Source organism: Theropithecus gelada, chromosome 8 (genome assembly GCF_003255815.1).
Source record: "Theropithecus gelada isolate Dixy chromosome 8, Tgel_1.0, whole genome shotgun sequence".
Lineage (NCBI taxonomy): Eukaryota > Metazoa > Chordata > Mammalia > Primates > Cercopithecidae > Theropithecus > Theropithecus gelada.
The window spans coordinates 143019976-143034875 of record NC_037676.1 but is presented as its reverse complement, the minus strand read 5'-3'; the positions used below and the strand labels follow the sequence as shown (position 1 = coordinate 143034875).

At 39.6% G+C, this 14900-nt stretch overlaps 1 protein-coding gene across 50 annotated transcripts in view; it reads left to right on the top strand.

Annotated features, from left to right (window-relative positions):
- Nucleotides 1-14900, top strand: part of PTK2 (protein tyrosine kinase 2) — a 358952-nt gene that overhangs the window by 192285 nt on the left and 151767 nt on the right. For 47 of the 50 annotated variants that reach the window (XR_003120911.1, XM_025395124.1, XM_025395157.1 and 44 more), the window contains 2 exons: nt 7471-7578; nt 10463-10580. Coding sequence is in view for 48 of the 50 variants with exons in the window: in XM_025395124.1 (XP_025250909.1) it covers nt 7471-7578; nt 10463-10580 (226 nt within the window). In the remaining 2 variants the exon portion in view is untranslated. The remainder of the gene's footprint in view (nt 1-7470; nt 7579-10462; nt 10581-14900) is intronic. The other 3 variants (XM_025395156.1, XM_025395154.1, XM_025395142.1) reach the window with 1 other exon arrangement.

Sequence of the window (14900 nt, the reverse complement as noted above, 5' to 3'; positions counted from 1 at the left end):
GGCTAGGAATCCACTGTGCTTGCAGGGTGGTGGGGGTGCTCCCAGACCGCTGGTCACTACACTCCAATGGGTAGTGTCAGCCAAAGCATTTCACAGTGTGGTGGCATAGGATCCGTCCTTGTTCCCATGTGCCAGCAGTAGTGGCAGCACAGTGGGGTCCACGCTCATCAGCCAGGCAGGTTGCTAGTGGGTACTGGGGTTCCTGTCTCCATTCGGGCATTCACTACAGTGGCAGTAGCAGCATGGTTTGGGTGGGGGGGTGCCTGTTGGCAACTGTGCAGCATTGGTGCTGGTGGTGGTGATAGCACAGGGTTGGGTTGCTGGCAGGTCCAGGTCTGTGTGTGCACTCTGTGTGCTGTAAGCATGGGCGTTTGCTCAGGGTAGAGGAGAATCTGCTGTTCTCTGTGCCTGCTTTCACTCTTGGGGTAATGTTGACATAAACGTGGGGTGCTGGCAGTGGGGGCAGGGCTCTTTGGCTCTGTGCCTACCAAGGCTCCGACTGAGGTGGCAATCAGGCATGGGTAAGTTTGGGGGTTGCGTGCACACATATACTGGTGAGGCACGGCAGGCAATACCTGCCTGCACACACAGGTGCCAGCAAAACTCTGTTAGGGATTGCTGTGGGCTAGAGGAATTTGCAGTGTAGGGAGGGAGCGGGTGGGCTGGTGTGTGGCAATGGGGGCTGCCCCGCTGGAGCCCTCTGCTGGTCAGCCACTGTAGGAGCTATGATGTGGGCCCCCAGGGCACCCAAGACTACCCTGCAAGCCGGCATGTTCAGTCTGGGGCCCTAGGAGAAGCCAGAAGCCCAAGGGTGCTCAGGTCGGACTAACCCCCTTCTGATAGGTAAGCTCACCTTGCAGAGTTCAGGTCCAACAGTTCCCCTAGGGCTAAAGTCTCTTATGGGAGCAAGTCAGGGCTTCCCTGGCCGTGTTCCACTACAGACGCTCCTGCACCAAACCCTCTGGTCTCCACCTCAGCTGGCTGCTATCCCTACCACTTCTCTAAGCAGCTCTCCCCACGACCTCAAGTGTCCGTAGTAGTTGAGGGGCCCCATGCTGGGATTTAAGAGGCCCGTAGTGAGAGCAGGTTGCTCCTTGCCAGTTCCACTCACCCATTCCCCCAGGGTAATTGTGGGCCAGGAATGAGTCTTGGTGCACCGTAGCCTCTTGCAGGGTTGCCAGCTTCCTCCCCTTCAGCCAAGCATCTGTGTCTTTCCTGCATCCACTCTCGGTGCCTTCCCTCTCTCTGGTGGTTTTTAATGGCCTGAAATATTTTAATTCAAATTGGAATTGCATGTTTTTTAAAGATTAGTTAGAATTGATCTATGTAACAACATGATGCCTTTTTAAATGGTAGGTGTTTATCTTTTTAATCACTTCAATAGTAATAGATCTTTTTTGAGACAGGGTCTCACCCTGTCACCCAGGCTGGAATGCAGTGACATGATCATGGGTTACTGCAACCTGTGCCTCCTGGGCTCACGCAGTTCTCCTGCCTCAGTCTCCCAAGTAGCTGGGACTACAGGTACACACCATCACACCCGGCTAATTTTTGTATTTTTTTGTAGAGAGGGAGTTTTTCCATGTTGCCCAAGCTGGTCTCAAACTCCTGGGCTCAAGTAATCTGCCCACCCCATTCTCCCAAAGTGCTGAGATGACAGGCGTGAACCACTGTGCCTGGCCTAATAGTAATAGATCTATCCAGATTTTCCACTTGTGTCAGCTTTGGTAATTTAGCATATTATCCATTTCTCTACATTTTCATCTTGCTGCCATAGAGTTGCCTCTCATAGTTCTCTTAAAATCTTTCCAGTAACTTTGTCTCTATATTCCTGTTTCATGCCTAAGCTCTTTTGATTTGGCTCTTTTTCAGACTTGTAAAGGTCTATCTATCTATTCTAATTGTTTTTTGAAGGACAAGTTTAGTGATTTATTGCAGCAGTACTATTCATTTTCATTGATTTCAGTATTTTTCTTCATTAATTATGTTTTTGTAGTATCTTCATTATTTTTGTCCTTTTATTGTGCTCTTCCCTTTAAGTGCATCTTTAAAATGTATTCTTGTTTACATTGGAGGCCATTTTCTTCTTGCACAACTTTGAATGTGTCTTACCTTTCTAGGTATGTGGTATTCTTCTTTTCACTGTATTTCTGTATACTCATTTGAAATTTTATCTTTGGCCAGGCACAGTGGCTCACGCCTGTAATCCCAGCACTTTGGGAGGCCGAGGCATTATCACTTGAGGTCAGAAGTCTGAGACCAGCCTGGCCAACATGGTGAAACCCCGTCTCTACTAAAAATACAAAAATTAGCCAGGCGTGATGGCGCCTATAGTCCCAGCTACTTCAGGACACTGAGGCAGGAGAATCGCTTGAACGCGGGAGGCGAAGGCTGCAGTGAGCAGAGACTGCACTTACTGCTTCTCTCCAGGCTGGATGACAGAGTGAGACTCCATCTCAAAAAAAAACAACAACAAAAATTTTATTTTTATTTCTCTTTTTCATTATAGCATTATTTAGAAGAATATTAATTAAGTTTCAAGTAGCCCTGGGGTTTTATCTCATTTTTATTTCTATGAGCATATTATGAGCCAAAAATTTCATATTGGCTTATGAGCAGGTAATATGATTTTTAAAAGTTAACTGTTTCACATTTGTTAAGATCTTCTTTATGGCCAAGCGTATGATTTTTGTAAATATTCCTTGAAAATATATATATGTTTTCCATTTGAGTTTATAAGGACCTCTGTGCCTATGAAATAAGAAGTATTTGTTACATAAAGTAGAAGAAAGCAAGATTGGAGCAATCAGGATAGATCCCCCAGAAGATTCCATACACTGCACTTCTCACATTTCCCTGCCACACTCCTCCTCCTCCTCGTTTTTTTCTGCCTCCCATGGGTGAACTTCATGTTCCTGAATGAGACCAACCCTTTGCTAGGTAATGGCTTCTATCCCATCTTACCTGTTCATGTTAATTCTTCAGTTCTGCCCACTCTTTCCTGTAGCAGCAGACATTTCTGTCAGCATAGAAAAATGTATAGTTTCTCTTGTCCTAAAATGCCCTCTTTTAGCCCTGTGTCCCTCTCTCTCCCTGGTTGCCTGTCATTTATTGCAAAACTTCTTGACAGATTATCTAACTGCATTGCCTACAATTCTTCCCATTATCTCTTCAACCTGCTTCAACCAGACCTTTCCTGCCTACTGCCATTATTCCACTATCGTCCATCCCCCAATGCCTTGCCAAGGATAACAGTGATCCTCCTGTAGATAAACCCACTGGGTACTTCTGAGTCCTTATCTACTTTACTTGACTTCTCAGTGCTGTCCAACAGCAGCATGATGCAAGCCTCATAGGTAATTTAAATTTTTCTAGTAACCACATTTAAAAAGGTAAAAAGACAGGTGAAATTAATTTTAATATATTTTATTTGATCCAGTATATCCAATATATCATCATTTCAACATATAATCAGTATAAGAATTCCCGAGACTTTATCTTATTTTTATCATTCCAAGTTTTTGAAATCTGGCATGCATTGTACCCTGCCAGCGTATCTCAGCCTGGAGGAGCCACATACCACTGGGTACTCCATAGCTGTGTGTGGCTTCCTGCCACCAATTGAACAGCACATCCTCAAGTGCCCTTTCCCTCTCTTTTTGCCCTTGTAATGACCATTTACATGCCTATCTTGAGTGTTACCTTAGTCATTTTGCATATATATTGTGTACAGCTGCCTTGTGCTAAGTGGTAGGCTAGATTCTGGTGGTGCAGTATTGTACCTTTATGTAATATACCTGGTCTTAAGCTTGTGTTGCCCAAGTCTTATTCTCTTTTTTGCAGTGAAACTTTTTCTGAGGCTCTATTTCCTCCCTTCTCTCCTTCCCAGTAAATTAGATATTTTTATACAGCACCGTGTATTGCTTTGTTATAGTCCTTATCACAGTTGTAATGGTTTACTTGTGCAATATTTGTTTCAAGTCTGGATTCATGTTATCATTGTTTGCTGCCGTATTTCTGATACTTGGAACACAGTCTCGCACCTAATAACTTCTCATACTTCATTCACTTACATGCCAGGCATGGCCCTGCTTCCGTGTAATCTGGTGGTGGACAAGGTGGACATGATACTCCCATCCTCATGGGGCTTTCCTTCTAGTTATAAAATAGGATATAAGAAAGAAAATAAGCAATATAAATAATGTGATTGTGCTAAAGGGCTATAGTAGGGTGGTATGAGAGAGAGTATCTGAGTGTTTGATTTAGAGTAGGTGGGCACTGCCAGCCCCTGTTAACCCTGTTCTCTTTATAACATGTTTTAAATTATCTTTTGCTATCCTGAAATTAAAATTACAGAGCATGTTATTCCCCTACTCAAATAATTTTTTAAAATCTCTTATCAGTATCTAAAAGTTCAGCACAATACATTGGAAGGCACTATAGTCAGATGCACCCACTTAGTAATGACTTTTAATTTGAGGGAGGGCAATCAGAAGTCACTCCATACAAATGGGATAGGAAAGTGATAGGGAAAATTAATGTGGCTGACCTTGGGGAATAATGCCAGAATGAGGCAGAAAAACAATTTAAAAAAATGTAATTTCCATAATCTAGATGTCTTACTATGCCTTCGAATTTTTTCTTAAATTATGAGATAGCAATAACAAGGACTAATTGAGATAGTATTCCTCATTTCATGTGTCACCACCAACATAATGATGTTCAGCTCTCAGTCTGTTGAAAGGAGCCTCTGACATCTTCTGTTACATACGTGCATGCAGTAGCTACAGATGCAAACTGATACAGGTGCATTGTGTCACTGACCAAAATAACTATAGCAAGTCTTACCCTTGGTGGTGTCATTCTCCAAAATGGTGAGCGACTCCTAATAAAACTTCAAAAACAGCATAATATAGGATTCCCTTGCGTTACACATAAGTTGCGTTGCTAGAAAATTCAATGCAGAGCATACTTTGTGGTTTTAAACAGACTTTGTTTCTAGAGTCAAATTTTGCACTGACATAAATACACACCAGGATATTTGAAAGCCATTGAGGATACAGGACAATTTTTTATTGTGCAGGAATTACCCATGCTTCACGTGACATCTAGCACCCTTGGTTATCTTTCATATTCCTTATTATTTGGTCAACTAAAAACAGCCCACCCCTGAAATGGTTCTGTCCCAACGAAACTAGAGCACATATCATCAAGACAAGATCATAACAGTAAATTAGGTCAGAGAGGCAGGCAGGGGTCAAATCATGTAGACAGTTTGCTGATAGAAGTCATGCTGTGTAAATCATGTAAGTTATGATGCTTTGTATTGTACCTTTTTAAGCAGGGGAGTGATATGATCTGGCTTCCAGGTAGGGACATTATATTGTAGCATGGATGAAGGGAAACCAGTTAGGAAAAATGGCAGGACTCTAAGCAGGATATCATATGGTGGCCTGGACCATAGTGACAACTGTGAAGATGGGAAATAATAAACACATGGATTCTGGATGTTTGGAGCTGAAGTTGCCAGGGACTTGTGGAGAGATTGGATAATGGGGAAAGGGAGAAGAATCAGTGAGAATGCCTTTATTTTTGGAGTGTAGTGGCATGATCTCGGCTCACTGCAGTCTCCAACTCTGTGGTTCAAGTGTTTCTCCTGCCTCAGCCTGCCGAGTAGCTGTGATTACAGGCACATGCCACCACGTCCAGCTAATTTTTGTATTTTTAGTAGAGACGGGGTTTCACCGTGTTGACCAGGATGGTCTCAATCTGCTGACCTCATGATCCGCTCGCCTCATCCTACCAAAGTGCTGGGATTACAGGCGTGAGCCACCGCGCCCGGCCAAATGTGATGCTTTTTATTGAAGTCAGGAAGCCTGGAGGAAGAACATGTTTTGAGAGAGTACCCTTTTGACTATGTTGTTAGTAATCTCTCGCAGACACCCATGTGGTAATATGACATAGGGAGTTGGATGCATGAGTCTGAGTTCCAGGGAGATGTCAGGGCTGGAGATGGTACTTAATGCGCCAGGACTGTATGGTATTCGTTTGCCATGGCACAACTAGGGGGAATAACAGGGCCCACCCAGCACAGAGCTGTGCAGCCCTTTCACATTTATAGATTGAGTAGGAGAGAAGCCAATAAAAAGAACTGGGAAAGAGAGACCAATGAGATGGAAGAAACCCCAAAAGGGCAGGATGTCCCAGAGGATCAGCGGGAAGAATATGCAGAGGGACTGTGGGACATGCTGTGGAGAAGCCTAGGCCCAGAGAATGGAGGACTGCCTGTGGCCTCCTGGGGGAAGACAGGAGCTCTGCAAAACATACGTCCCTACAAACAGCGCAGGAAGATGCTTTGCTGGGAAGGGCAGCTCAGTGTGAATCTTTTTTTGAACAATTCCAACTCAGTTGTAGTGGCATCGTCTGTTCTCCATGAAATGAGAAGGGGTATTAGCTGTCAGAGTGGCCTTAAGCAAGCAAACTGTTTTGAAGAAATGTATAGGAATCTTCACATGCAAAATGATCATCCTCATGAGATGCTAGAAGGGTGGAAGATACATGTATCTTCTATATGTATTTTTTTGAGGAAGGGTCTCACTGAGTTGCCCAAGCTAGAGTGCACTAGTGCAGACTCAGCCTCCTAAGTAGCTGGGTCTACAGGCACAGACCACCATGCCTAGCTAATTTTTTTTTTTTTTTTTTTTTTTCTGGTAGAGAAAGGGTCTCACTATTTTGCCCAGGCTGCTTGAACTCCTGGCCTCAAGGGATCATCCCACCTCAGCCCCTCAAAGTACTGGGATTATAGATGTGAGCCATTGCTCCCAACTCTATTTTTTTTCTTTTTAAGAAGGAGAGTGTTTATTAATTTGTGCAGCAGTAATAGAAGGAAAAGAAAAAAAAAGAAGCAAAAGTTTATACTATTTAGGAAAATGACCATAGACTCTCCTGGCATGTCTTAAGAGGTTATTCTGTATTGGGAAGGGCCCTTTGGATACCTACTGTCTCCCTAGCTACAGAACTCCAGCAAGTTTTAGAACTTACTGTAGCCCAGGGTGCATGGAGAGTAATCCCAGATCCTCTTTCTTTGGGAATGGGAGCAGAATGTTCTCTCTAAGAATTCCATATGTTTCCTCCCAGGCTGGCAAACGAGTCAGGCCAAAGGTTGCTTCAGCTTCCCTCCTTCCTTTATCTTCTGTTCTCTCTCGGTGGTAGCTGTACTCTCACTCATCCGACTCACATATGGGTCTCCTCAGCACATCACAGAGGGCAGACCTGGACCTGACCTTGAAGTGCAGGAGACAGTCTCATGGCTGCTCCCCTGGGGCAGCATGGAGAATCTGGTTTTTTCCCCAGACCTTCAGTCTTAGGGAGGATGTTTTCAGGACAACAAGGATTTCACAGAACATTTACAGACTCCGTGAAATGAGTTTTTTATCCATAGTCTAAAGATTTTACCTTTCCTTTTTATAGCCCACACATCTTGCTGACTTCACTCAAGTGCAGACCATTCAGTATTCAAACAGTGAAGATAAGGACAGAAAAGGAATGCTACAACTAAAAATAGCAGGTGCACCCGAGGTAAGGAACTGTTACATTCATCATTAAGGGAAAATGGTAACATAGTGGTGTTTTAGAACTATTGACTTCTTTATGAAAAGGATGAAGTTTTCATGGATCATCAGAATCACAACTTTCTTACATATTGAAAGGGTTACATTACAAATAATAATGATTAAATATCCCCAAGAATAGGACAGGAGACAGATTTAAAAATCATTGAAGAACATTATTGTAAAGATAATGATGATTAAAGATTATAATCAGGCCAGGTACCATGGCCCACACCTGTAATCCCAGCACTTTGGGAGGCTAGGGAGGGCTGTTCACTAGAGGCGTGGGGTCACATGGTGAAACCCTGTCTCTATTAAAAATACAAAGATAAACCAGGCATGGTGGTGCACACGTGTAATCCCAGCTACTTGCGAGGCTGAGGCACAAGAATCTCTTGAACCCTGGAGGCAGAGATTGCAGTGAGCCAAGATGGCACAACTGCACTCCACCCTGGGTGACAGAGCAAGACTGTGTCTCAGAAAAAAAAAAAAAAAAGGATTATCATCAAGTACCAAGGAAATTAACTTCTTGGAATTATATGTACAGTCATGTTTTGCTTAACAACAGATACATTCAGAGAAATACCTAATTCCCTGATTTCTTTGTTATGCAAACATCAGAGACTGTTCTTACGCAAACCTAAGATGGTTGTAGCCTGCTATACACCTAGGCTATACAATATAGCCTGTTGCCCCTAAGCTACAAACCTGTATAGCATATTATTATACTGAATAATTCAGGCAATTGTAACACAGTGGTATTTGTATCTCTAAATATATGTAAACATAGAAAAGGCACAGTAAAAATACAGTATAAAAGATAAAAAATGGTATACCTGTATAGAGCCCTTACCATGAGTGTAGCTTGCAGGATTGGAAGCTGCTGTGGGTGAGTCAGTGAGTGAATGGAGGGTGAATGTGAAGATCTACGACATTACTGTGCACTACTGTAGACTATAAACACTGTACATACTGTATATGAAGTATACACCATATACCTCAATTTATTTTTAAAACCTTTTTCTTTAGTAGTAAATATTAGCTTACTGTAACTTTTATATTTTATAAACTGATTTTTTTCAGCTTTTTTGACTCGTAATAACAATTAGTTTTAAATATATTGTACAGCTGTACAAAAATATTTTCTTTTTTTACATACTTATTGTGTAAGCTTTTTTCTAGTTTTAAAATGATTTTCTGTATTTTTTACTTTTTAAAATTTTTGTTAAAAAGTAAGACACAAACATACACACTAGCCTAGGCCTGCATAAGGTCAGGAATATCCATATCACCATCTTCTACCTCCACATCTTGTCCCACTGGGAGGTCTTCAAGGGCAGTAACCCATGAAGCTGTCACCTCCTATGAGATCAGTGCTGCCTTCTGGAATACTGCCTAGAAGCCCTGCGCGAGACTGTTTTACAATTAACTTTTTTTAAAAAAATACGTAAAAATACACTCTATTAAAAAAAAACAAAACAGTAAATACATAAACCAGTAACATAGTCATTATCCAGTATTATGTGCTGTCCATAGTTGTATGTGCTGTACTTTTATAAGACTGGCAGCACAGTAGATTTTTTTTACAGCAGCTTCACCACAAACATGAGCATTACAACTTCAGGATGGCTATGGCATACCCGGCAATAGGAATTCTTAGCTCCATTATATAAATCTTATGGAACCACCATTGTATATGTGGACCATCATTGACCAGAACGTTGTTATGTGGTGCATTGACTGTATATATACTGTAAACTGAGTTAATTTCCACACTGTGTTGTCCATGGTATTCTCTGGGTAGAAATAATTATTACATGATTATAATAATTATTATTATATGATTATAATAATTATAACAGCAGCAGTACCTGATACTAGGCACATGCTACCCGTGGTTCTTTATGCAGAAGCCAAGAGAAGCTGTGTCATTCTCACAACCAAGGAAGTAGATACTTTGATATACTTTGGTTAACCCCATTCTGTAGTTGAGGAAACTGGGGCATAACAGGTTGGCCACATCAAGTAATTGACAGAGATGGGGTTCATACCCAAACAGTCTGGATCCAAAGCCTATATTCTTAACAGGCAACAGTGATTTAAAACAAGTGGCACGAGAAAGAGCCATTTGGCAAATGCTGCCTAATGTGGTCCTTTCTGCAAGATGGAGAAAATACACTCATGTGTGAAAGGATCTGGACAGTCTGGTGGCACACACGGTTGTGCTGGTGTGTAAAGCATGTTTTTTGAAGCTCATCTGTTTCCATCAGCACACCAGGATTCTTTGGTCTGTTATGGCCAGTTCTCTGGGTGGCTTTATTTGCAGCACTCCTCACTTAGGCGGATGCCTCATCACTCTTCTGCCCTGTGTTTCTGTGAGTTTGGTGACATCTGAGGGGCTCTAGGAACTCTTGTTGATTCTGGAGATTAAACAAATACTAATTTTCTTTTACATTAGAAATTATGATGGATGGTTGATAAAAAATTTAGTCCACATGAGTTTCTGATAGAAGTCATACTTTAACTTGCTGATTGTCTAAATTCTTCCCTTAACTGGAGTATGCCAGAGGGGCCAGACATTCTGAAGGAAAATATTTTTTTCATCTATATTTATTCTAGAGCCCCAGTTTAAAAGATTTTTCTGTTTTCATCTGGGTTTGCGTTTGTCACATATTCTAGGAATAATGTCCTTAAATATCAGATTTCCTTTCTCAAATCTTATGACAAATCTTGTTTCATTCCCACTCTTCTCTGTTTTCAAGTGTATAGAGATGTCTGATGTCATAGCACAGCTGCCCTTTGCTTACAGGGAAGAACAATAAAGTCTGTTTTCTTGGTCTATTCTCCTTTAGCCTCTGACAGTGACGGCACCATCCCTAACCATTGCGGAGAATATGGCTGACCTGATAGATGGGTATTGCCGGCTGGTGAATGGAGCCTCGCAGTCATTTATCATCAGACCCCAGAAAGGTGAGGTGCTGTTTCTGAGCATTCCCAATTACATTTCTACCAAATATTTAGCTGAGCTTGCCCATAACAGCCTGTTTATCCTCTTTTAGGTAACTGTAAAAATGAAAACCAAATGAATAATTCAACTCAGTATAATCTGAGTACTTACTTTTCTAGGGATGGTGATCCATTTCACACCTTCCACAAGCTGGGAGCTGGGTTTGAATAGAGCCTAAAAAAAAACATTGTATGTGTTTTGAGCTACCTACTTAGAGGATTTTCTAAATTACCATTACTATTTTTAAATACATTAGTATTTTTAAACTTTTGGGTTTAAATAAAATTCTGGGTTTAAAAAAAGGAATCCCTTGTAACTCACTGTAAATAAAGTATCCTTTCTATTTTTTCTTATATATCTCAAAAGCTTAGACCATTTGAAGAATAAAATACATTCTAAGTCATGAATCTTTAAAAAATCAAAGATTAGAATGAATAAATATCCTAGAAACATCACTATGAAAACGGTGTGGAGTTTCTGCAAGCATATAATGAGGAATGCTTTTGAGGATTTGGATTTCTGAAAGAATCAAATGAAAATATTCCCAGCAGGATAATAGCATACATAATGTGAAGCAGGAAAAGACTGAATTTGGAAATTATGGGACTTAAGTTCAAATCATGAGTCCTCTGTGACACCATCTATAAATTACTTTTCTGTGCCTCAGTTCTGTTATCTGTCAAACATGAAGAACAGTAACTGTCTTCTATGGTATTAGGAGGATAAAGGACTTATTTGTTTATAGGCTTGGAACTATGCCTAGCACACTTGATGCTCATAGATTTTAGTTATATTGTTGTTCCTGTTGTTGCTACTAGTTTAGTCTGATCTTGACACTGTATTAACCTAGACTTTGAGATACCTCATCTGTAAAAGAATGATACCTACTTTGTAGGGTTGTTAGACACGTCCCAAAGAGTAACTGTAAAGGAGCTCACACTGTGGAAGTGGGGACTCTGAATGTGGGTTTTGTCCTTATTGCCAAGACCCTTTCTAGCACTCACCTCAGTGACTAGGATGATTGTAGAGGGAAAAAAAAATCCTGAAGTGCTGTGTGGTGTGTGTTCAAGTCAGCAGAATTGTATTAAACAGTGATGAGGATAGAGAAAAGGCCAAAGCCCAAGTGAAGCAGATAGAAATGCAGAGGATCCAGCCTTGCCCAGCAGGGGAGTACTCTGTTTACAAAGCAGTTTGAGAAAGGGATGGTGTTTGCATGGGAGGTATATGTGTGTGTTGTGTGTTTTCTAGAGAGGAGTCATTGGATCCTTTATTTATATATCTCAAAAGAGGTAAGTGATGGCGCTGTGCCCTGAAAACAGCAGCTGAAGCCATGAGCCTTCGCTGAGTAAACATAAATCTGTGTGATTCCAGGACGTGGCTTTTTCTAGAGAAAAAGTGTTTTTCCCACAGTGATCGCACCAGTAAGGCCTATTCGTATATTTTTCCTAAGTTTTCTTTGTATAAAACAGAGGAATGAAGTTGCTTTCAGAAATCTCTAAAGTTACTCTCAGTTAAAGCCTTTGGAGCTATAGGTCTTGATTTTTCACTTTGTGCTTTATTTTTTATTTTTATTTTTGACATTTTCTTCTTCCAGTGTCACACTTTATACTTTAAACAGGAGTATATGCCTTATAAATATTATTTAAATGTTTTCAGATAATTTCTCTACATAAAGATAGCAATTTAGGAAAAATGTTAAATGTGATAGATTGACCATTTCCTTTTTAGTAAACAATTTTTTATCTTTTATCTTCAGTTTACCAAAAGGTCCTTGAAATACACATTTAAAAATAACATTGGTATGTCAGGCATTAAATGAGCCTTCCATGTTTAAAACGTAAACATCGTCCTATATTGATTTTGCTATTAGCTAGCTTTTTTTGATCTCTAGGGAGAAACATTTTGATATCAAAACATGAAATGTGATGCTTTTTAAGCTATTTGTTCATATGAAAAGAGCATTAATGAAAATACTTGTCATGAAAAGCTAGATAGGGTATTGGTTGTTTCCAATTTTATATTGTCTTTATAAAATGAATTATTAAACTTGATAATTTTCTTATTCTCAATCATAGCATGTTTATGTATTATATAACTATTTCATCGTAGATCCCTAAGGTGAAGATATATTGCCTAGTTAAAATAATATTAAAGGCAAACATCAAACATCTTTAGTGGGTTGTAGTTAGAAATACATGTTGACACAGCACATGTGCATCTTTTAATTGAGATTTTTTAAGAATTCAAATGTTAAACATGTTTCTACAACTCTAATGTACCATTTTCCTGGAAACATGCTTTACATAATAATTATATATGCCCATCTGTCTTCTCTAGATCATAAACTACTTATACATGTATACGTGTATATACATAACATAGCATGACAGTAATAAGTGATCAGTACATTCTGCATGTGAACTGGGTGTGCCCAGATGCATTTTGTTAGTTCTTTGATCTACCGTAGTTACTTTGGATTTATAAAGTGCTTTTTAAAAGGGATGTTACCTTGTCATAGTGGCTCATGTCTGTAATTCCAGCTGCACAGGAGAATCCCTGAGGCCAGGTATCTGAGACCATCTTGGGCACACTGTATCTAAAAAAAAATAAGTTAATTAAAAAAAAATAAAAATAAAAGGTGATTTTACTGGGGAGACTATAGTAAGAGCCACAAGCCAAATTGTCCTGGACTACATTCCACCACAGTCTGCATAACCTTGGCCCTTACTGTAGGACATTATCTAATCTACACCTTACCTGAAAGAAAGTTTACAATCAATTTTGCAGTGTTAGTAAAATTCTGTAGTAATATTTTTTCAGAGGAAAGTGAATAGTGTAATATAGAGTTGTAATTACATAATTTTAAGTAGGTTTTCTATGTATAGAATGATGGTGAATACTGTACATTTCAAGGGAGGGAGTGAATGCTTCTAAGCATGACAAATTCCGAAAGATATAAAAATAAAATTGTTATATTTAATTACATAATTAAAACACTTATGTGCTGCTGAAGTGAGCACAATTACATAATTAAAACAATTCGTTTAGTACAAGGTAACATTTTTAAAGCTATGATGACAGGGGAAAATATGTATGACACATATAACAAGTAATTAAAATTTCTCATTTTCAAGTATTCTTCCAGCTCATTCAGTAAAAGACAAGCTAGTATAAAAATGGGTTACCTTTTAGAGGAATGGACACACAAATGTTCAGTGAATATATGGATACGGTGATATATTTCATTTTATATTTACTACGTTGACTAAAGAAACCTGATAACCACCACTGGCAAGACTTCTGGAGAATACACTCTCATGCTTGTGTCATTGTAAATTGGTACATTTTCAGAAGACAGTTTAGGAGTATTCTGCCCATTTGTCTGCCTCTTGGAAATCGGTCATGCAAACCACTGACCTGAGGAGGATATTCACTATTGCATTGTTTATAATAGCAAAAAATGAGCAAAAATTAATAAATGAGGGAGTATGCATACATGATGTAATACTACGCAGCTGTTTAAAAAATAGCTCTATTAATGTATTAAAAACCTACATGTAAATGTGTGTGTATGTCTCCAAACTTTTGTATTTATAAGCATTAAAAAGTCTGGTAAGTTAAGTCACCAGTTTCAGTTAAGACTTCTAAGAAGAATGGAAGTACATTTGAACAAAAACATTAACTCCCAGAATTAGACATTTTAGGTAGTGAGTCCTTAGGGTTTTCTTAAATGCTGCTTCTACTGATGGTGTCTGTTGCCATTTTTCTGTATTCCATTATTCTCTTTATAAAAATATTCTCTCAGAATCCTTCTGTTGCTTATCTCCTTCTTTATACCTGCCTTTCTACCCACGCCCAGCTACTTAGGAAGTCTCCTATTAGCCAAAAATATAATAATGGATTCCTTTTTCTTTCAGGAAATAGAAATTTCAACAGCGTGCAAACAGAAATCACACTAATGTGTCATTTGAAGGGCTATATTATTAACAGTTTGGGTATGAGTAAGGTGGTGGTGCTGGTGGTGAGTGGTGGTCATGTTCATGGGATAATAAACTTATCAGGTCTTTTCAGTTACTCTGAATTTGGTCTTCCTGGTGTGACTTGGTTATTTTGCTTGAAATAGATGTTCAAAATGTCAACAAGTGATGGTTTGCAGTTTGGCTTGAATTCCTATGATGTGCAGTGAGTTGTATATATACAGCATTAACCCTCACAACCATCTCTGCAAATTAGAAGAATTAAACAGTTTTTCAGAAAGAGTAACATGGGGTCCTAGGCTGATT